A 23,846-nucleotide genomic window follows, 5' to 3' on the forward strand; every position below is an offset into this window, starting at 1 on the left:
AGCAGCCATGCTCTCTCCAAGTTGCTTGAGAGCAAGTTCTCTGAATGTCAAACAGGCCAGAGCTCACTGCCTGTGAGGAGACTGCATCTGCTTGCATAAATTCCCTCAGAGAGGCCTTTTAAAAGGCAGGGAAACAAAGGCGGAGAGAGTTTCATGCTGTGATTTCGCATCCTTCATTAACTCACAAGAAGGGCATCCAAGGCTTCCTCTTCTGGACTACACAGACTCCCTATTCTACAGAAGAAAAAGAAATACACAGAGATGAAAAAGTTGTCTTAATATTAAAATCAGGATTATTTCAAACAAACCTCAGCATATCTCACTTCAAGCATCACCACGGTCACCTGAGGGTAGACACTGCCATGAAAATATAATTATTTCCCTAGGGTCATTTATTCTGTGTAACTATTGGTATTTAGTAGGTAGTGATGACACTCCTTGATGAGACCTGCCTTCACTACTACCAAGAGCAGACCGAACTTGAGAGCAATTACAGGCAGCAATTAGACAGAATTCAATCCAGCCTCATCACTTTCAGTAGTGAAGTAAAACAATTAAGACCCTATTTGAAGGGCTGAGCATTGCAGTACATCCCCCCAACAGTTCAAGTCTCTTAAGAGGCACAAGTAGAGGTCTGACAAGCTTCACCTCCAAGAGAAAGCAACTGCCCAATTAAAACAATGTAAAAAAAAGCTACATCCAGAAATGAGGAGGGGGAGCATGCCAGACAAAGAACGACACTGTCAATATGTTTCACCTAAATTTAGGAAAGTATTTTTCAGATGACTGGGTCAATGCTGTCTTCTTTTGTATCCCTAAAGACTTGATCCCACTCACCATATGTTATCCTCTAGAGAGGCTTCTGCTGTGGACTATAACACGAAGCCCTTCTGTAATTCCCTTTTTAGCTGGGATCCATGAGACAGTGCTGAAGCCAAGGGGAGGAAAGAGTAGAGTTACAGACACCTGCAGCCTTTGCAAAACCCACTTGCTTTCACTGCACTCTCAGCTACGAAGTTGCACTCTCCCTTTCGCACTAGTTTTTGAGCCCATCACCCCCTTTGCAATTCAGCAAACTGAATTGGCAGAAAACAAAATTAATCCAGTTTTTTTCCTGGAGTAGTTCTCCACGTTTCAAGCACCTGACCAGCACTAGAGAGGGTCCACAGTAAGCAGTTACAACAGATAGAAAATATTTATCTCTTCAACCAGAGACAGCACTGACCTTGGAAACATCAAAAATCAGGATTAGACAGCTGATGCTAAGCTAAGAATGACAGGAAAGAGGAAACAGAGGCAAGTCACCTAGGAAAACATTGCAGAAAGGGAAGATCAGAACTCAAAACACAAGTGGAAAAACAGAGCCAACAAGAAAGAGAGAATGGGAGAGGAGAAACAGTTACTAAGAACTTGGTGTAGAAGCCAAGTCATATCATCCCTCTGCTATCAACACTTAGAAAACACAGCAGTTGAGAACATGCCCATCTCTTCCCAGCTAAGCACAAAGCAGAAACCTGAGCTTACCACCACTGGCAGATAAGCTGACAGCTCAGGTGCAGAGGCTGAGATGGAGACACAGCAAATCTCCCACACACCACCAAGCTGCCACAGAGAACTTTCTTTCTTCCTACTTTTTTTTGAAGTCTAGGATCACCTAAAGATGATCTATGTATTCACTGTACAATAATCTATCCTTCCACTTCATGCCAGTCCCAGCTCCTCCTTGACCTCTACAAGGTCAATTTGGTAGGAAAGAAAGCAGGTTAGCAGAGTCATTTCTACCAGCTGACCTTCCTGCACCATCTCACCTTGGAGCCTGCCAATATCCATGCCGGATGATGGATGGCAAGAAATACATAGGTGACAGCATGTGTCAGTGCTGCTCTACTGCCACAATGGTTTATCTGCCCTAGGACCACAGCCTGGCTTCAGCCTGCTCTGCATCATGTTCTGCACCCACAGCTCCAGCTGAGGCCCAGGGGAGCTGTGTCAAACCACAGACACTCAAGGCTGCAGCTCAAGCACCACGAAACAAGGGTAATATCACTCCTTCAGAAACCAAACCAAAAAAAGTATTGTGGAAAGCACTACCTTCATACAGCTGGTACTAATTCTGCCTCCAAACTCATACCTAAATCCAAATATGAGACCATCCAATGAACAAAGGAAGAGCAATGAACAGCTTTCCAGCTGGAACCAGGCAAGGTTCCCAGAAAAAAACTGAGCAGTTACCTATTTAGCACAATGCATATACAGAGGGGGCCCAAAAATGCTTTTTGGGTTTGGCATAGCAATTTCTTTGGTCAAACAAGCCAAATTTCTTTAATAACATCCACATCAAAAATGGAATTGAGCAAAGTGTGGTGTGCCAAAGTTAAGCTTACAGTTGTTCTAGTCTTGCAATGCTTTTACAATACAAAGGTAAGTATTCCACTTACCTATTTTAAATAAATTAATACAAAAGTTGATTTACCTACACCTTTACAAAACAACCCCAAATTACATGCTTTTGAGTGTGTCAGTTGAGGACAACAGACTGCAGCATTCTAAGTTACAACAATCTCTCATTTCTGTCTCAAAGTGTGCTTTCCCAAGACCTGAGATTTTCTGGAGGGCTCTAAAGGCACATGTACATTCTTCTGCATTTGCTGACAACGGCTATAAATAAAATTACAGTCATTCACTTCGTTTTGAATGCTATAGTGACATTTGAAATATCTCTAGAAAGAAAGATTAACAAAAAAATATGAGATAAGCCATCTTAATAAGCAAGTACAGGCAGGAAAGAAAACAACAGCTGACTGGCATCCTCAAAACTGCTGAGCCCTCCAAGCCAACTAATTAACTTAGGCCATAAATAATACGTAGATGTGGTCAATTTAGCTATCAGCAGTTTACAATATCAAAGTCAGGTAATTACTACAACTTTGTATTTTAACAATGAAGAATTCTCTTCCAGTTTTACTGCCAAGTACAGAAAATAACTTCAGCTGCATTTATCCATTAAATTTATCATTTGCAAAATGTTCATGTGACACCAGGATGAAGAACTAGCCTAAGGCAAAGGGTGTGAAAATCCGTTTTCTTGTAATTTACTTTATGCTGCTCACAAGCCCACAGGGTGGATGGATTTAAATGGCCTATTCAAATAATGATTAGATTAGTATAGATTAACATCCTGTTCCATGTTTGTAATTCAAACACTTTCCTAAACATTTGGCATCCATCTTTAGGGAAAAAAAGTGAGCGATTACCCTATCTCCACACACTTAAATGCTTTAACATGATTTAAATGCTTTAACAACAAAGACTTTGATCGAACAACAAAATCTGATGAACTATGTCATGATTTCTGCAGAGGCTTGCTTTTAGACAAAACATGGTAATTGCCTAAAGTGCACATTTTCAGGGCACTCTATGAAGCTAACAAACACAGAGAATATGAAAAAAAAAGAGGCACTTCAATATGTTTCGAACAGGAAACTAGTTAATTTAGCAAGTAGGAATCTTTGTGCCTGATGATGTAAAACCAAGTGCTTCCAGGCACTTTCTGCTAAGAGACTTAAGAATTCAGAACTGTCTTATTCTTACTTCATTTTTATTCATTAATTAAGTGAACAAGAGTGAGGGGTATGATAAATTCCATCCCCTCTCCCAGTCTCTTTGGTTTGTACTGACTGAACGAACCTCAGAACATTTGAAGAATAGGCTGCTCCAGTTAAAAAGTATGTAAAGATCTATTTATTTTAGATTGGGTTGCTGCTGGCAAAAGAGGACGTCTCAGACTCCTCCCTTCTCCACTTTGTCCTCTGTGCCAACCACTCAACCAATCCAGTTCTGAGGATCAGTTACAACTGGAAGAAAAATCCAATACACAGATTGGCAGGGAAGCAATGAACAGTTCACTGGGAGTCTGTCAGATCATCTAAAAACAAAGCAAGATGTGTTTGTACTCACATTTCTTTAGAAATAATAACGAAACACATTGTAAACTCATCTAGATGATGTAAAAATAATAAACAGACAATACACACTTGCTGACAGAGTTTATAATTCTGTTATGAATGTAAATCATGGAACTGACTGATGCCTTGCTAGGGTGCTTCCATTGCAATTCACATTGATCTAAACCAATGTGCCCTTCTCTGCCATGCTCAGTCACTGACAGGCAGGTGGGCAACAAGAAAACACACACCCAGAGTACCTATTCTTGAAACTCTTCAGAGGGGAACTCTAAGAAGGGGGAGGGGAAAGGAAACAAGAGAGATAATTTCATTAAAGCTAGGGCAGTGGTTTGGTTTCCAGCAGCACTTGCCTAGGAGAACTGCTTTTGCTGGCACTTTCAACCAACACTCTCCTAAAAGCTGTGCAAAACAGCCTAGGGATTGCTGTGAAGCAAGAGTGGACATCACATTGAGAAGACTTGATCAGGCAGGAATTCTGCAAGTTATTTAACAAGTATATATCTGGCAAAAATTATTAAGCATATCATCACCACATTCTCACTAACCATCACTAGTCCTCTCTCTGATAACAAGCCTTCTACTTCCCTCAAGGAAAACATGTCAGGGGTAAGAGGTAGAAAACAAGAGTGGAGAGCTTGGGAATATTTTTTTTTTTTTTAATCTAGATATTAAGAAAACACTCAGCACTAGCAGGAGAGGATCTGTGAAGATGCCCTTACATCAGCTAGTAATAGCATGCATTTGTTTTGGGTTCCCCCGCCTCTAGTTTTTCCTTTATTATTCCACAGCCTAAGGCAGCTGCACTAATATCTTTCATAGGGCTGGTGAAGCAAGTAGTAAGTAGTGAGGATTTGTATCAAGGAGCTTGGCTCAGTGTTTAATGCTTTATTTGTAAATTGGACTCAAAAGCAATTGCTCCTTAACAGTTTCTAAACACTCTGTTCAAAGAAGCGTGGCCAACAACAGTCAAAAAACTGGAAGAAGTCTGTGACTTCTTCTGAAGTTTGGGGGGAAAAGAATTAATCAGGATTTAATCTGCTCAACATGAGCCTCTAGCCCCGGCCCTGCAGAAAGCAAAGGGCACCCCAAGAATGCTTCACCTTCTCCCTACTGGCCCCAAAAGTAAAGAGGGCAGCTGCTGGGCTGCCCACACACGGGCTCCCAGCCAAAGCTGGGACACCACTCAGGCAGACAGCCCTGCACCAGAAGGAATATCCCTCTTCTTTCCAAAGCACCAGTACTCAGGCTCGTGTATTTACACTTGGCCCACAAGATGGCACTGACAGAAAAACTTTGCTCCCTCTTTTTCCCTCTGTCGCTGCCTCTGTCCCCACGCTTACCACTGGCCCTGGACTGATTCAGAGAAGGACTGCCACCTACTGAAAACACCACATCGTTTCCCCACATAGCTGAATCTCCCTCCTCAGCTGCCCCCAAGTTACCAAACCAGCTGGATCCTGCTGGCTTAATCCCAGAGGTGGAGTATGAGGCACACAGCTGAAGGCAGCTTTTCTCCAGTAGTAAGAGTCCAAGGTTTTCAGCACTATAATTTTTCCCATTACCTAGAATTTTTCAGTATTTCCTTGAAAACAGAAAGACCTGGGTAAATCTAGAAGTGTCCAAAAACCATGCTGCCCTTCACACAGAAACTCCAGCTCTCAGTAATATTGACAGGATAAGCCCAGCATTTGATGAAACATCTAAACACAGTTAGCTATAGTGAAATAGAGGGCGCAAGCTATAACATGCAAGTGCTAGAGCCATTTGTGTATTCAGCTGAGCACAGCAAGATAACTCCCTTAAGGAAATTGAGAAATCACCATATTCTAATATTTCTTTTCCTTTTAATTAGAGCAAGGTACTTTTCCCCTCTCATCAACACCATCTTTCAAAATCAAGCCTGTGAAAACCACTCTCCACAGCAGAATGCATATCACCTTTCCCACACATGCCAGGATATTTACATGCAAGCAGAAGTCAAGAACAGTTGCAAAGCTGGAAGCACTTAAAAAATCAGAGCACCTCACAAAAGACCTAGATTTGGTACTCCATCATTTAGAGATAACTGAAGTGATTTATGTCGACTCTTAAGTTCAAAGTAAAATCAAAAGATTCTGGTGAGATGACAGTAAACAAAAGCAGCAGCCTGCTTTGCCAGGCTGGACTCTCTTCTGTATAGTCCTCATTTGAGGTAAGCTTCAAAGCAACTGTTCGCCAGAATTCCTCCCTTGCCAAAATGACGCAATACAGTCATTGCTACAAGAGGAGAAAGATGTCCAGGTTCCTGAAGAGATTGAGTGCTGTCATCTCACAGACTGCAGGATGCACTTTAGCTCTGAGGACCTTCTTAGTCCAAATGCATACATTAAGAAAACATAGTGTTATGTCACTAAAGTCTGCAGATACTCAAGTTTTCTTCACACAATATACTATCACCTATAACCCACTTCACATATTGTTTTCCCTCTGTCACATACATGCTTGGGAAATAACCTGACACCTAATAAAATGTAACTGTGTTCAGTATATACAATTGCAGTTGGATAGGGCAAGATTTATCTACATTTCTATTTTTAGTATGTTTGCCAGCCAAAAAAATCTTTTCAAAATTATTCAAGAGAACAATTATGTGTGTAAGGAGGGAGTCTGAGACTTCCTAAGTCCAATTTCACAAGGCATTCATAAAAACCACAACACCAACTAACAAGACCATAGCCACCCTCTGGGAAGTAAAGAGGCAAGCAGGTCCTGACAGGAACAAGACCCGACTTCTGAAATGCATTTCTCTGCTGAGCACTGGGCTCACTGCAGTGCCACACTGTCCTGATGCCATCTCCATTCCTCTCTCTACTGTCCCTGCTGTTCTCTTGCTGAGAGGGAAGGGCAGCTCACCTGCTCTCTTCCCAGGACCTGCCTTCACACCTGGCATCCCCAGCACCTCCTCACAGCTTGCTCCCTGCTCAGGGCTAATCAGAAGGGCCCCCCTCTCACAGCTCCCACCCTTCAGAAAACCAGCAGATGAGCCCTTCCTCACTGTGCCTCACAACAAAGGAGGGCACAAGAGGGCTAAAGAAATCTGAGAGCAAGAACCCCTCTGACATGTCAGGAGAACAGCGTATAAATCAGGAAGCAGACTCTTTTCCCTTTTTAAACCTTAAGGACTCAGAAGTTCTGCCCAAAACCCTCCAACTCTCTCTAACCACCCTTTTCTCCCAACTTTCCTAGCTTCCACACCTTCCCTCAGATCATCAACTCCTATCAAAGAAGCAATGAAATCCTCTTGTGAAAACAGTTTGCTATATTTGAGCATAACACTGAAGTCTTCTGTGCATTCTCAATTAACAGTGCAATACATTTTAATTGCTAGATGAAGGTTCATTTTATTCTCAAGATCCAAACCAACACCACAAATGAAGCAGTTACACAGAAGCCTCTCCCAAACCACACAGCAACTCATTTGCAAAACTCCTCTGAACAGATCTATACCAGTGCTGTGGTTTAACCTGGCAGGCAGCTCAACACCACTGAGCCATTCACTCACTCATCCCCCAGCCCACCCCCCCACAACTGGGATAGGGCGAGAGAATTGAAAAGAGAGGTTAAGCTCATTGGTTGAGATAAAGGCAGTTTAATACAACAGAAAAAGAAGATAAAATAACAACAAGAGAATATAGAAGTGATGCACAAGCACCTGTTGACCAGGGCCCAGCCAGTCCCTGAAGAGCAGGGGGACACCACACAGCCACCTTCGCCCAGTGTCCTGCTGAGCACGACACCACACGGTGTGGGACACCCCTCTGGTCAGCTGTCCTGGCTGGGTCCCCTTCCAACTTCCTGCCCCCCAATCTCCTCCCTGGCAGGAGAGCACAAAAATCTAAATAGTCCTTGCTTTAGTGTAAGCACTGCTCAGAAACAACTAAAACAGTGAGGTATTAACATTATTCTCACTCTAAATCCAAAATTCAGCACTATACCAGCTTCTAGGAATAAAATTAACTCAATCCCAGCCAAAACCAGTAGGACTAGTTGATACTTACAGTGTCACTACAATTTGCCTTGTACATGCTGACCACCAAGACATGACTGAAACATTTTGGATATATTCTGACACACTAGACTCACCTTCACATATGCTTCATGCAGCAAAGAATGGAATCTGTACCATGATAGAGCCATCGTGCCAGACTCTACATGCACACTGTCTTCCACGTTTCTATTCAAAGTACCACAAATCATGCACTACAAAAGAACTGGCAGAAATTAAAATATTCATGGTCTAATTCAAAATTTCAAAATTATTTTTTACTTGGACAGTACTGAATATAGACCTCAAGCAGCAAAAAAAGAGTTGAAATAGCACATTCCTCAGGTATTTGTTACATTCTTCGTTATAAAGACACATTTGTAATCCACCTTTGTTACTTGATAATTTTTTTCTAAGTCGTTTTAAAATTATGGTGTATCAGGGGCTTTTGAACCGTCCCAAAAGGAGGCTCATTCTTTTTCTTTAACGAAAGCCACTGGACTCACTTTAGTCAAGAGGTGATAGCACAACACCATGCTACTGCTGATGCAACAAGCTCACACAAGGCAGAATCACAAGAAATAAACTCTCACAGAAAGAAAGGGAAGGTTTAAGTGAAAAGAGAACCATGTAAGGATTTGAAAAGTACCATGTACCATGCACATTTGTGTTTTAGACTGGGTTTTACTAGATAAAACTAAGAATTTCTGATACTACCATTCTTCCCTGTCCAATGTCATATGTTCCTGCCTCTCTGTGTCACCTTCTCAGCTAGCATGACATTTTGCACGAATGGTATACAAGATGAGGAACAGGCTTAATCTCAGAAAAAAAAAAATTTCCACCATTCTATCTGCAAGACACCCTTAAAGTAGTATTCAAAGGCTTCTCTTCAATAGGAATACAAAGGATTGGTAAACATATGAAACAGTCTCAGTCCTAGGCCTGCTACTCTGTGCATCATAAAAATTCTTTGCATCACAAGAAGCCATTCTTATGAAAATAATCTAAGTCAAGCAACATCATCTCCCTGTCTTAAAAACACATATTTACACATGAGAAAAAGGATAGAAATTGAGGGTGTGAGGGAGAGAGAAGTAATCACGTTGGAGGTCTGTATGCACAAGACAAGTTGCAGTGACCAACTACACCTCGCTGTAAAAAATATCTAATATATATTCAGAATAGTTTTGTGAACAAGTAGAAATCAAGGTAGAAGCTAAGGAAAGGAATACAGTAGACACGTCTTGATTAAAAGATACAACTTTTCCCCTTTGAAAAATAAAGTAAGTAATACAGTAAGATCTCAGCCTCGAAATAAAACTTCACAATGTGTGGTCTATAAGCAAAGAGTGGTAACTTTAAAACATTGAAATTCTGGAAAATGTTTATGACATTTAAGAATCATGAAGGCATTTGGCAGCAAACCTTCTGGGTTAGAAAGACTAGTGTTGGAATAAACCCAGAAGCAAATCTAAGGAATATTGTTCTTGGCAAAATAAAGATGATAGTCTGAACAAGGGCTGAAAGGAATAGGTAGATGATTTAATTTCTGTATCATCATCCTAAGACTGGCATAAAGCTCTTCAGTAATAGAAACCTATTTATTCCCAATTCACTGACAAGTGGATGTCAGCCAAGTCCATCCACACTAGCACACCTTCCTTGTGCAAATATGTCTTTGAAAGTCAGCTGGCAGAATACCTTTCCAAGTCCACACTGGTAGTAGGATTGTAGCCATAATGATCTGAAGAAGTGGGCAAGGCTTAGGGGAAAGAAGCATCATCTAACATGCACTGCTGTGTTAGGGGTGGGTGTGAGGGAAGAACACAGACCAGTACCTTTGCTCCCAAAAGATTACCTGCTCCAGAGTGACACTGGCACCCCTTACAAACTTTTCCCCAAGGCCAGAGCTCCATTATAGACATTCACAGGCATTTGTATATCTTGATTAAATCTTGAGTGCTATGAATTATATTTTACAAATTTGCATGCAGCGTTCTGAACCTTAAGGGCAAATCTCTCTTGTACAAGAGACTGTATAATACACAAACACAGGATCTCCTTAGACTGTGCAAGACTGCCAGGTTTGCTTTATTTCTTCTTTGGTTAGTTTACTACAGAAATAAAGTTCTGGGTTTGCCATTCCTGCCTCTGTAATACAATGACCATCCTTGAATCCTAGAGGCAAGCAGGTCTCTTGGCAGGTAGAGAAAAGGTTCTCAGATCCATGGCTTGTCTTTTTCCATTAAGCAGTTGCTATCTTACCCATCAATATAAAAGTCAGAAATACAAAATATTTTTGACCTCAAGAAAGCTGTTAACATTAGATATTTGCAGATCAGCAAACATTAATCTTTTATTTGATGAAAACCAGCAAAAAAATACTGCAAGATGCTACTTGTGGAATTTGATCACACAGATCGTGACATTGTTCACAGGATATATCAAGCATTCTGCCCTTTAAACAGCAGATACTAACATGGTTTTCCATTAACCTATTTTTGTTTATTATTCTACATCCAACTGTTCCCAACAAACTTCACTGCTGTTGAACTATACCATGATTTCTCCAGGGCTTGTTTTTGGTCCTGCAAGCTGTCAAACAGCTCTAGTCAAAGAATAAGAAAAGGCAGCATTATATTCAGGAAGCTCAAGTTCCTTTGAAAGGGAACAGAACTAGAGTAACATGACACAGGTACAAGATAATCAAAATGGCAAAACTCACTAGGGCTCAGGTAGAAATAAGCCATTACTTTTTCATTTTTCTCTCCTTTGCCAGACTTCTGTGGAATATACACCTGCAGTGAGTTCCTTCTTAACTATATTTATTCAGCCATATCCTTCTAGAACAGAATCCCTAATATACAACAAGTATCTAGGACCTTGTTTCAAAAAGCAGGTCATGCTCCTCAGAAGGAAGTACAGTTAAATGTCTTCCCACCCAAAGAGAAAACTGGGTGGGAAAACAGCCTTTAAAGCAAAAAATGGCAAGAACAGAAATATAGCAAATATTCAATTTGCCTAAGGAAAAGGTGCACATTAAGATGTGAACTGACAACATAGGTAGTAGCTTTTCTACAGTCCGCTCCATCAATACAGATATTCTGCAACAGCACTAAAGGCTCAAAGTAGAATACACTACTCAACACTACAATTATTCTAAGGAAGAACTAGTGGCTTTCAGAAGGGGGAAAAAAAAAATGGAAATTCAGTCCCTGGTGGAGGTCTTAGGAAATTTTTTTCATTAATAGGTCTCAGCTCCTTGTATCCGCATACAAGAAAACTGTATTAAAAATAATTTTTAAAACCCAACACTTGCAGCACATTCTTCTGGTTATTTCTGGAATCATGCTTTGCTTTACAAAGATTGCTGCAAGCTCCAAATTAAGTATTCTCATTTCTCTGGAACACTTAAGTATCAAAAAAATACTGGAGGGTGTGGGAAGGGAACCATTGGTTTCCTCTAAGGAGCAGCAATCCTCCTCATTAGAATTTGAAATACCCTTTCTGAATGTTTCATTACTTTTCTAACCACCCAAACTTACTGGGAAGCAAGAGGAAGAAAATAAGAACAACTTTCAGACACCAGCACTTTTCCAAACCAACAGATTTTTCTCATCTTTGCCCCTTACTTCAAGTGTAGGAAAACAACCAAAGTTATCATATCCTCCAATAAAAGGATCCACAATGAAAGCATCTCTAAGAAGTCATCTACTGCTGTGCAACTTTCCATTAGCCACAGTAGTTTATCAAATTCTCAAACACGCTGTAAAGTCTCAAAAACTGGAGACCTACAGAGCTCCAGCAAGGCAAGGAGCTCTAACATGGCTTCGTAAAAATGCAACACCACTGCTTCCAAGACAAGTTCAGATCTGGGAGCAAGAAGTACTTGTGCAATGCTGATCTTAGGCTAATCAAACCACTACCATGCTTTCACCAGGATCACAAAACTACATACAGAAAAATCATCTGATCCAACTATATAATTTACATTCAATGTAAGGCTCGAGTGCAACCCTTATAGATCACAGAAAACTCCACATTAATGCACATAGAGAATAATGGCAAATCTCCCCACAACACCCTAGAGCTTCCTCTGATACCCATACTGTCTAAATATTTATATTATTTAAGGTACCACATACACACCTATCCCTTTGTCAAATATTTGTACTTACCACTAACTCCTTGTTAGCTCATCTGTCCTCTCTGAAAATATTCCCTAAAGCAGCTCCAGAGATGCTCCTCACACTCTTTGCTCAATGCAATCTCTAAACCTTGACTGCGACTCAGGAAGCATTTTATAGACCCTGCACAGAGGAGCCATGGCATTTCCCCAGTTCCCACAGTGAGGAAGGCACAGATTCTCCAGGGCTGACTCACACCTTGTTAACAGAGGGAGAGGAAAGAGCCCAGGAGCAGTGGATGGCCAAATGTCCCCTGCCAGCTACTCCCTGGTTGAATCCAGGTTGCCATTGCTCTCATCTTTGGCCACAGGTAGGGGGTTGGAAAAATTAATGAGAAAACAACAGGGAACAGACAATGTACAGACCATAAATACATGCACAAGAGCTCCATAAGCCCAAGCATTTGTGCCCCTTCTTGCCAGCTTCTGAACTCTCTGGTAGCTTAGGAGTAATTCCTGTTCCAACATGCTGAGCTGGAAGCCACTGCTGCCAGTTACCTCCACGTAAGAAAGGTGTTTCCGGCAGTCTTGCTGAGAAACCCCTGAGGCCAGGTTAACAATTTGACTATTCCCAAAAATATTCAGGCTCTCAGACCAAGGCCAAAATTATCTTTTCATTTAATCATTTTTTTTCATTTTCTCATCACCCCAAGGAAAAGAGCTGACAAAAGCTTTCTGAACTAGAAAAGAGACTAAACTGCAGTATTGTAACTATTCCCTGCCTGTCACAATTGCAATAGCTTCAAGCTTTGTGAGAGACCTGATGAAGGAAATTAGTAAAGGGGAGGGGACGATATTAATGTTATTTTCCCTCTCTTTAACATTTACAACACTCAATTTATTTCTGCATTGAGCTCTGAAGTACCTCCTCCCCCAGCCCTCCCCAGTTCATTAGTGTCTACCACTTGAAGCTTGAGGTTTTCATGTTTTGAATAATCGTGTGTGAGCAGATCCAATGTGGCCCTAGAAAAAAAAAAAAGGTAGTGACAGCTGCTCCAAAGCAAAAATGAATGCTTGACATAATGCACTGTTCACCCCAGAATCTGGTTTCTGAGTATTTCAGAACTTAGTTTGGTTCTTCTTCTAAGAAATCCTAAGGGATTTTTTTTCTGTGTTTCTATTGGAGGGGAGACAGGAAGGCAGGTAAAAACATGAGGACATATTCACAAGAGGAGTGCTAAAAGCAGTCTTAATTTCCACCTTTATCCATGAGTGAACCTAAGATTAAGGGAAAGTCCTGCAAGTATCATTCATTTCACTAATGATACTTCACTGTTTAGAGGCCTCAGGAAAGCAATCAGAGTCTTCTTTAATGACATTCGGTTACTGCCTGGCAAAATCACAGGCAAGACCAGAGGTACCACAAGACCCTGTGAATTAATTAAGGCAACACTACATTAATTAAAGTTAGAGAAGCACTAGAAACCAATTTTTCCACCAAAAAAAAAAAAAAGTGTCTCCAAGAAATGAAATTACTTTCCAACGCAGAGAAGCTGAAACCTGTTTTTAATCTCATCAGTTCCTTCCCACACACCAACATCAAGTAAACTCGACAGCAGTATGTACTTGCTATAGCTAAATATACCAGCAATATTCGAGAACCTAATTTGCAACCCTGCGAACACACGTTCGGAAAAGATGGCAGTTTGCTGAGCTTTTATGTAACGCAAATTTAAATAGAAGAAACAGCACCTGCCATTTTCTTCAATTAGCATTTCACTCGGCTCTAGGCAACTTAATTTCTCTAAGCCGCCCGCTGCGCTTCCAAAGCGATTCCACGAATAAATCGGACACAATGTATACGTACCAAGCATTCATTCGGACCGAGCAGCAGTGGTTTTAGCCTCCCCGGGGCCGGGCAAACGCGGTCCCCGGCACTCGGTGTCCGCAGTGCCGGAGGGACGGGGCGCGCCCTGCGCTGCCGTGCCCGCCCGGCGCTGCCCGCGGAGCGGCGCGGCCCTTCCGTCCCCTTCCCCGTCCCTTCGCCGCGGCACCGGCGCACCCGCGCCCGCCGCCGAGCCGCACCGGCAGCGCCGAGGGAGCCCCGGCAGGACGGCGGCGGCTTCCCCGCAGCCCCCCGGGCCCGCAGCCAGGGGAGGGGCGGCCGCCACCATCTTGTCAGCCGCGTCCCCCGGCACAAAGGGAGGGCGAGAAACCTCCCGCCCCCGGCACCGAGCCGGGCGCCCCCAGCCCCGACTCACCTCCAGGCGCAGGGTAGCACCGCAGCCCCGCAGGAACTCGCGGATGTTGCTCAGGCACTCGCCCTCGGTGCGCGGCTCCGGGTACACCTGCAAGAGAAGAGGCGGGCGGCTCAGCGCGGGGCGGAGATGGGACCGCGCCGCACCCGAGCGGCGTCCCCCCACCCCGCCGCTCCCCTCACCTCCCGCTCCCTCCGCAGGCAGCGGCGCCGATCGCTCCCACTGGAGGTTTGAACCGGGAAGTAAACACGGAGCACAGGAAATGGCGTGCGAGGGCGGGGGGCGGCGGGCAGGAGCGCGGGCAGGGGTGCCCCGGCCAGGCGCGGTCGCGGGCGGCTCTGCCCCGGCGGGGCGGGAGGAGGGAAGGAGGGACGGAAGGAGGCGCGGCCGCGCTCGGCCCTCCCCAGCCCCGCCCCGGCTGCGGGTGGGAGCGGCCCCGGGCCTCGCTGCACCGTGCTTCTCGTCTTGCCAAAACGCCGATGCACAGACACCGGTGCCGTGACGGGTTTGGTTGCGGGGCGAAGCGGCCCGGGGGACAGCCCGGGGACTGCCCCTCCTCGGGGCGAGCACAGCGCGCACGCCGCGGGTGGCCGGTGTCGCCAGTGAGGCTTGTCGGTGCCCTCGTTCTGACTGCCGTCCACCCTTGGGTATCGGTTTTCTAATGAGGAAATATATCAGAAATGCTCCGAAGACCTCCTCGGAAACTACCAGCACCCGGAGTTAATAATCTACCAATTCCAGGGTCTGATGTTAACGACCTTTATCTGTAGTTTATTAAACGGCGCCTTCCTATCTTAGAAGAAAAACAAATTCACAAAGAGGAAAATCTTGACTGAATCTAAGACAGTTTTTTGGCAACGCGGCCGCCTGCTCTCTGCAGCCGCACACACACGGTGCCTTCAGCTCAACCTCTGTCCACCCCGAAAGAAAAGTGTGGCCCTTCCACGGAAAAGTTGCCAGCACCAAGAGCTTCAGAGGCATGGCTTAATTTACCAGAGCTTAACTAAATTCTGTGTGCACATTAACATCGCTTCACAATAAATTCATTGATTTCTGTCAAGTAGTTTAGCAAACAAATCATTGCCCAAACTGGATACCTCGTTCTGTCAGAAGGGGAAAAGCCTAGCACAGAAGTGCATTGGCAAGTCGCCTGGAAACTGAGGTGTTGCAAGGCACAGTGTCATGGCCTTTGATCATGCTTTACGCTCAGAGGAAGTTTTGTTAAACACACATGTATGTCAAGGTTACATAAACTCACAGCATAATCCACCTGCCTAGTGCTGGAAACTTCATATAAGGTTGATTCCAAATATTCCATCAAACTGAAACCAAGGTAGTGCCCTCCCACATGATTATAAGATATTAAAGATTCCTCTGACCCTATGATACCACAAAAATTAACAAATGTAATAGCATGACACGGTGAACCTGTCACAAAGAAATCTAAAACACAAGTCACTATCATTTTCTAAACAAAATTCAGATGAGTCTTAAATGAAAGCCACTAGTCTGTAATACAAGGAATTTGGTAACAATATAAATTGAAGAATTTTCCTTTCCTCAGGGAAAGCACATATACACACACCCCTCAAAAACTCCTTAAATTGTTTGGTACTATGATAAATCTATGGTACTGTGATAAACTGTGGATTAAGAATAACCCTTTACTACAGTAAAACATAAAGGGAATCGTAAAGAAGCCCTATGGAAGTACTACAGCCCAAAAGATAAATTCAGTAAGTTTGAAGGACACAAGAGGTGAGAGAGCCCTCCTGAAAACACCACAACCTTCATGTCTGTTGCTTGAAATGCTTTTTGATCACTCTATTAATTTATTTCTTAATTCTTGTAAGAAATCTAAAGCTATCATGCCAGCATCCCTTGTTGGAATAAGATGCTGGGAATTTTTTCAATGTGTTCTTAATATTCACACAACAATGATATAGTTGTAATTTATAACTGTTTTATCTCAAACTATTTGCATAATAATGGGTTTATCTCCTTTTACGTGTACTACTTCCTCATCTCTTTTTTTGTACACAGCATTTTCTTTTACATCTACTTTGTTCATAGAGGCCTCTTTTCATTCTGAGAAACCTTAGCATTACTTCTGCTCTTCAAATACAAATAATGTCTCCCAAGAAATCACAGTAAATCCAGGTTTCTCTTAAAAGGAGCAAATGTCTTGTCTCATAACGTAATCCACATAAACACAATATGTCCCAAAGTCTCCAACATATTAAACTCAGTAATTTGAAGAAATCCAGACGTGTACTACCACCTCATAGGAGGCTACACATAATTCATAAAAGACTGAATAATAACTGTAAAGAGACCCCAGAAAGAAAGGGTTGGGGGGGAAGAAAGGGGAGAGTGTAAGGAGAGACATGATTAGAGAAAGGCAAAAACTTTCAATGGAAGATTAAAGAAACAACAAGCAAAGAAAACCCAAACCCTGCAAATCGTTCCCTGTCAGGAAGCTTAAAATACTTGCCAAATACACCACTTAGTCCCGCTAGCACTCTAATGCATGTTTCCAATTAAAAATCATCTTCCTCAAAACAAAGTAAATCCTTAGAAATGAATGTCATTCCTTCCTTCAAAATAAGGAAAAAGATTTCGGAGAAATCGGAGAAAAGAAGCAGGGTACATTTTCTCAGCTCTGTGGCTGCAGTGTCATTTTTATACAACAGAAGACAGAGGCATATGGGTAAAGAATTTAAAAATATCTTAGCATTTGCATCCTACTAGAAATGTAAAGCATTAATGATCCCATAAAATGAAGCAAATCCATTATTTACCTGGAAAATCGTAATGTGATTTTAGCAACCTTCTCCTACAGACAGCTGAGAAACACAGTAAGGGACCTGAAGAACAAAATCGCCCTGCGACAGAATGTTGAACTACAGTTATGTGGGCCAGGCCCATGATAAAATCACACATATGGTACATGATATCCTTCACAGTTATAGGAAGCTCAGGAGCATGACCTTTCACACAGATCACATTTATAGCCTCACAGATTAATCAAAATGTACCAGAACATCATGCAAGTAGACCACAGCCAGGTAAGTCCTAGTCCACCTGAAAGGCAGCAGATACATTCAGAGACAAAGAATAAACAAAATAAAAGTAAGGTCATATTCCCAAATTACTTAGCTTAATAAAAAGTAGGCTGCATGTACATAAAGCCAGTGAAATAAAGAGGTTATGTATTTTCCTCTCCAGTATTTGCTTCATCCTTTTCCTGTCATAGACCAACACCATTAGTTGATAAATGAGGGTTGTCTACTTCTTATATGTGCACACAGCTCTTAGTACAAATACACCTCACTGTCCAACTGGAACTCCTGTGTGTTCTAGTAATACAAATAAAAAAGGTTAATAATAATTAGAAAAGACAAGGGTTCCAGAGGGGCATGACAGATCCTTAATTAGGGACTTGGGTGCCACAGTGGAATCCAAAGAGACAAGAGGAAGGTAATATGCAGAACAGCCACTGTTTAAACCACTTCTTTGTGGTTCAGGGACAGGTTCTGATTAAGATTTAATCTCTTGGGGAGCAGTGCTAGAAACCACAGCTAGTTCAATGAGGACACTTTCATGATACACTGTAGCTATCAAGGAGCAAAGTACATTTCCCACCATCCAGAAAAGGTGGGGAAATATGTACAATGCAAATAGATGGTACCTAGCTAAGCGTTCCACCCCTTTTGATCAGTTTAAAGCTATGGTTTTAAACAGCATAAGAAGTGACTAAAAATGGGCAATGAAAAGAGGCTGCATCAGGAAAATGTGTGACAGGGATGGTCTTAGAAAAAATGAAAAAGGCTCCTACTAGTTCATTTGGACAGGGAAATTATATGAGGAAAATAAGTAAGGAATTTGCAAAATAATGAATTTAAAATTAATTTTAAAAACAAACAAACAAGCAAACTCAAAACAAAAGTTCTTTGTTTGCAATCTCGAGTAAACATGAGACATTAATAAAGAGACATGTTCAGCTATATGTATGGGAAATTAGCTGTTTACTTGCATTCGTCTGCTGAACAAGTTGACAAACTGGGTCACGGAATGAGAAGTGTACAAGATCTTTATATAGAAACTGGAATCTACTAGATAGACTGAGTAATAACACAGTTTCTACATGAAAGTTACATCCATCATTTATCTAGAGCAACATGTAATAAGCACAACAGGGTATGCTGTGTGAGAAGACTATCTCAGTTACTAGAAAGCAGAAACTAATATGGAATGTAACACTAGCTGCAAACTAGTAGCCAAGTTCAGCAGACACTTAAAAACATCCTGTTCAGGTGTATGGCTGCCCGAGCCTGAAGTTCAAAGCCTGAGCCCCTAAGCTGAGGGAAATCCTGTTCATTCTGCCTGGAGCCTTTTATATCAGATTCCCCTCGTGGCACAAAACAGTTTTCCCTCCATGTTTCAGAACACGTTGTACACAGAACGCATTACTGCGATCTAATCAGTAAAAATACCATAATTGCACAATGCAGTAAAGCCAACGAAAGGTTCCTGTTGATCACATTCAGTCCCACAGCAGCTGTGTTTCCCTTGCTTCCAACCCCTTGACTGGTCAAGGGCAGCTAATCTTCCAATGGGGCAAACACCTCCTGCACAAGCACTACAGGCTGGGATTTGTTGCCAGGGTTTGTGTTGGGGGATAAAAACGATATCAAAAACGTCATGAGGAGGAAGCCTGGCCATTTTCACACCAGCCTGGGTGATGAAGCTGCAGGCCATTAACTGCCCAACAACTCCTGCAGGTTCCTGCCCTCCCCAGCCCTCCCAGCTGCTCCCTCCTGCCTGCACCTGCACCCAAGGCCAGCAGGGCCCATCCCTTTCGGCACTCGGGTTTCCTGCTCTGTCCCAGACCACTGGTCCTCACAAATTGCACCCAGCAGGCATGGAAAAGAAAGAGTGGCTACATAGCTACACAGGAGGACATCCTCTGCAGAGGAAGCATCCACTGCTAGGGACCAATGGCAGGTGCAGCACTTCCTCCACAGTCAGTGAGCAGTTGGGCTGAGAAGACTGCAGATGGAGTCCTGTGCTCCTCGCAGGACAGCAGGAGGCACAGCTGCGCTTCAAAGGATCGCAGCTTCCACATCTTTAAGTAAGCAGCACTCTGCAGTTCAGCCCAATCACTTAAAGGATCGACATCATACTGACGGCACATTAGCAGGATGCTATAACTAAACTAAAAACACAGATCAGGATTCTCAACGAAGTGCAGTTTTGTTTTAAAATGAGGTGTCTTGGCAGAGCACTAGACCTTAGCATGATACAGTTTCTGCAGTACTGTAGCTCTTTAGCATTGACTTTTCCCACCCTATAAAGCCTGCGACCCACAAACTTTTCAATTATAATCTGCACAGCAGTCAGCATGGGCTAGACACCTGTATTTTGGCTTGAGGAAACCCATGCTCTGAAAGCACAGCAGCAGGCAGTCAGAAAGACAGTCACATAGATACTAAGAGCTAGATCCAGCAAAAGACTGAAGCTCCTACGGGTCATCCACTAAGGTGCCAAAATTTCACATTTCCACAACTCACCTAAGTTCTGCATACAATACAAAGAGGAAGGAAGGTGCCTTACGATATGCGCTAAAATTTTTGTGGAATCCTTTTGTGGAAAGGCTGCCCAGCCAGGAAGTTTATAAGACATAGTAGAAGGTAAAAGGAGGTATCTACTTAGTGTCCTAAATTCCAGTCATCTTCTAGACTTACAAGAATCCTTTGAGTGTCATTTGGAAGAACTCTCTGAAAAGTGGTTAGTGTCCATTTTTTTATTAACAATAGAGAATAAAGGTTCCCAGACCTCTCGCCCTTGGACACCACTATTGGTGACAGCCACAGAAGCAGCTCTTAGATCCGATTACCTCACTCCAAAGCCATCAGTATGACTAACCCTACATCTGACACTTCTCTGCTTTACATCCTACATCCCCACACCAGTCCCTGTATTCCATCTTTTCATCTCTCCCACGTCAGACCACATACCACCACCTTCCAAACCAGTAAATCCAATCCCACATTTAGCCACACAAATGCAATACACTACCTTTTCTTTACTGTCCAACAGTAAAGAAAGTTGTCCACACCAACTCATCAGCAACCACTCTGTGCTCCCTCAACCTCCACTTAGTTATGCTATCTGAAACCAGGAGCACTTTTAGCTGTCTGAAGACTCCTCTAGCTCTTCTGATTTATTCCTCTGCACACGTTCAGAAATGCTCCTCTGCCTGACTAACCATCATTATCAGTGACCTACATTCAAACACACAAATGTTCTGCTTTAGCTGTTTCAGTTCTTTAGTGTAATAATCCTCAAAACTTAAGTTCAGCTAAGTTTGCAAATGAAATGTACAGTTTGGTTAAAATGTCGGCCGGGTCTTGTGGCAGCCTTTATAAACAGGACCTTGTACAAAAATCAGAGCTGCCTTTTTCCATTAATCTGCCCTCCAAAAGTTACTCTGTAAAACTGATTCAGCTGTTTGAGTTCATCTTTTCAGATATATACCCGAATTAAACAATATTCAAGAAAACAGTACATTTTTTTGTAGTAGAAGTACAGTACTTTTACCACTTCCCTTGGACCCTGATTAAATTCCCATCAAAGTACATAGACTCAAGTTGCATCAGAGAAGGTTCAGGTTGGACATTAGGAGGCTGTTCTTCACAGAAACTGTGATGATATATTGGAATGGACTGCCCAGGGAAGTGCCAAGGTCTAGTTAACAATATAGTGTTCAGACTCGATGATGTCAGAGATCTTTTCCAACCTAATTGATTCTGTGATTTTGTGGAAGTCTATAAATTGACTCCCATGAGGCAGGTTTTAACCCAGCCTTAAAATACAAAATACAGCCTTAAAATACAATAACCCAGCCTTAAAATACTTAGTCTAGGGGCAGCAGGACAGTCCATGCAGTACTTTTGTTTTCTCAAGTTTCCATCAGATTTTTATGTTTCATACAAAAAGCACAGGTTCACACAGCATTAAGAAAATGAGAATACCATGCACATAAAACTAATGAGCTGTCTTTGCAACTGTTATTAGGATCCTTGCAGACCCCCTATTGTGACCCGAGCTAGGCAGGAGTCCTACCAGAACACACGCACAGGAGTGTGCCTGAAGGATGTGATATATACACATAAGAGAGTCTGGTTGCAGCTGCAGCAGTAACCTGCTTTCCCTTCCTTCCTAAAAGCTAAGAACTAATATTCCTAATTCCTGTGGTTTTGCTTATTTTCCTTCTGTTTTAAAGAAAAGGAGGAAATCAGCTAGCATGCAGCTGACCCCAACCCCAAGCAGCATCATCAGCCTCAGGCGGCAGAGCTCCAGGGGTGCCAGCACTCAGCATCCAAAGGAAAATGTCTATTTCTCTGAAGTCAGTGAGTGAAAAAAGCCTGATGAAGTGCAGCTCCAGGTGCGGGCTTGGCAGGAACTGAACCAAAGAGATTCCCCGGTGAAGGAAGGCTGATGGGGAAGGATTTTGCACCCCTTGTCACGTAAACCCTGCAGCGTTTCCTGTGAAGCATGGCTGTTTTGATGCAGCGCAAGCTCAGGCTTCAGGAGTCCAATCACTCAGGGTTTGTTTACACTGGGAGAGCTCTGCTGCTAGATATGCTGGCATCGCTCCTCAGTGTGGATGTAACATATGCCAGAGAGGGAATTCCTCTGCCAGTCTAACGGTACCACTTCCCCCAGTGACATTAACAAAGCCAACAAAAGCACTTCTCTGACAGTGCAGCTGCACCAGTGGGGGGTATATGATTTTTGCTGCTTTCCCCCTCCCCCCAACCCATGAAAATATTCCATAGGACTACCAAAGCCCTACAGAAGGGATGGATTCTCTTCTGGGCAAGCTGCCAACATCATCCAATAGCACTCACTGCAGAGCAGGAAAATGGAGACCCGTATCAAATGCACTCAGACCCAAGCAGTGTTTCATCGGCCAAGAAGGGACAGGGGCCTCTGCCCACAGGGTGTCAGTGATCCGTGATGAGGAGCAGCACGAAGGAAACTTCTTGCAGATGAAGCTGGCCACCCCTGCTCAACTCCCCCCACAATTGCAGTGCTGAGGCACTGAAACAGCTTGCCTAGATAATCATACCTGCCTCATCCCTAGAAGTGTTCAAGGCTGGATGGGGTTTTGAGCAACCTGGTCTAGTGGAAGGTGTCCCATGGCAGGGGTGTTGGAACTAGATGATCTTTAAGGTCCCTTTCCAACCCAAACCATTCTACTGTTCTATGACTCTGGTGGCGGGTATGACTCTGGTGGCAGCAACCACATCATACTGAGAGATGTGGAGAGAAAATGGCTTTGCTCTAGGCAGCAAGGTGAGGGAGAGAGCAGAGGTGCCACACTGGCTGAGGATCAGGGAATAAAGCTCAGCCAGCTAAGGTGCAAGACACTGCTTCCATGCTGTCAGCTCACAGTATTTTTGCAAGCCTTGTCATGCTTTAAATGTTTTAAGGTTCCAGCTCTTCAAATCACAGCCACTGGATAACTAATTAAAATTGTTATTTAAGGAAGATGTATAGTGAATTCCTCTCAGTGATTCATAGCCATATTTTAATAATATATATGCATATTATATATAATGTATATAAATACATGTGTGTGTATGTATAAATACAATTATATACATACCTACTCTGCAAACTTCAATTTTAAAGCCAGACTTAAAGTTTTCTAAGGCTAGAATTACAATCTTAAATGCTTTCAGCTGAACAATATGGTGCCATCAGCCACTAGCATGCAGTGTAACCAGAGGGGAGTGTGCTGGTGGCATCCCCAAGTTCTTCCTTTTCTCCACACAGACACAGCATTTGGAGGATAGTCTGGGTAGCAGTAGGGCACGTGAGGGCTAAAGAATCACTTTTTCTGTTGTCTCTATTGTACAGGCATAGAAAGAACTTATATAAAAATTGTGGAAAAGACATTAACAAGAGTAAGATCAGCAGAACCACATTATTTTTCCATATTTTCACACAAAAAAACCAATTTAATCACAAACAGTTTCCTTAATTGCCCCATCTTCTCAGGATCTGGTATACCGTTATTTAACTCAGTCTAGATTTTTATGTATTGAGAGGATCTGGTTTTCAAAGAAAAAAGCAGCACACACAGATACAAGTCCTCTGCTTCCTCAACGAGCACAGGCAGACCATATTTCTTTGGATAATATCCCCGTCACCAGAATTACAGAGCCAGCACACAGGAAAAGCAAAGGTATTCTCCTTCAAAGCATTGCACATCCCTGCTTTCACAAGGCAGTACGAGTAACGCGGTCAATGACAAGTCTGTAACAGGACCAAAGAATCCTACAAAGCTCACAGTATCACTGATGAGAACAGCATGTATTCAGGAAAAAGGCACTCAAACGACTTTGTTTGGGATAACTTTTCCCCAGGCTCTCGGCTCGTCCTTGCAGTGCTTCCAC

At 42.9% G+C, this 23,846-nt stretch overlaps 1 protein-coding gene across 4 annotated transcripts in view; it reads right to left on the minus strand.

Moving 5' to 3' along the window:
- Positions 1-23,846, minus strand: part of ARHGEF7 (Rho guanine nucleotide exchange factor 7) — a 114,331-nt gene that overhangs the window by 84,755 nt on the left and 5,730 nt on the right. For 2 of the 4 annotated variants that reach the window (XM_014883226.2, XM_088160162.1), the window contains exons 1-2: positions 14,559-14,710; positions 14,380-14,466 (exon numbers count right to left, since the gene is read on the minus strand). Coding sequence is in view for 2 of the 4 variants with exons in the window: in XM_014883223.2 (XP_014738709.1) it covers positions 14,380-14,466 (87 nt within the window). In the remaining 2 variants the exon portion in view is untranslated. Of the gene's footprint in view, positions 1-14,379; positions 14,467-14,558; positions 14,711-23,846 lie in introns of those variants that run through there. The other 2 variants (XM_014883223.2, XM_014883227.2) reach the window with 1 other exon arrangement.

Source organism: Sturnus vulgaris, chromosome 2 (genome assembly GCF_052056855.1).
Source record: "Sturnus vulgaris isolate bStuVul1 chromosome 2, bStuVul1.hap1, whole genome shotgun sequence".
Taxonomy (NCBI): Eukaryota; Metazoa; Chordata; class Aves; order Passeriformes; family Sturnidae; genus Sturnus; species Sturnus vulgaris.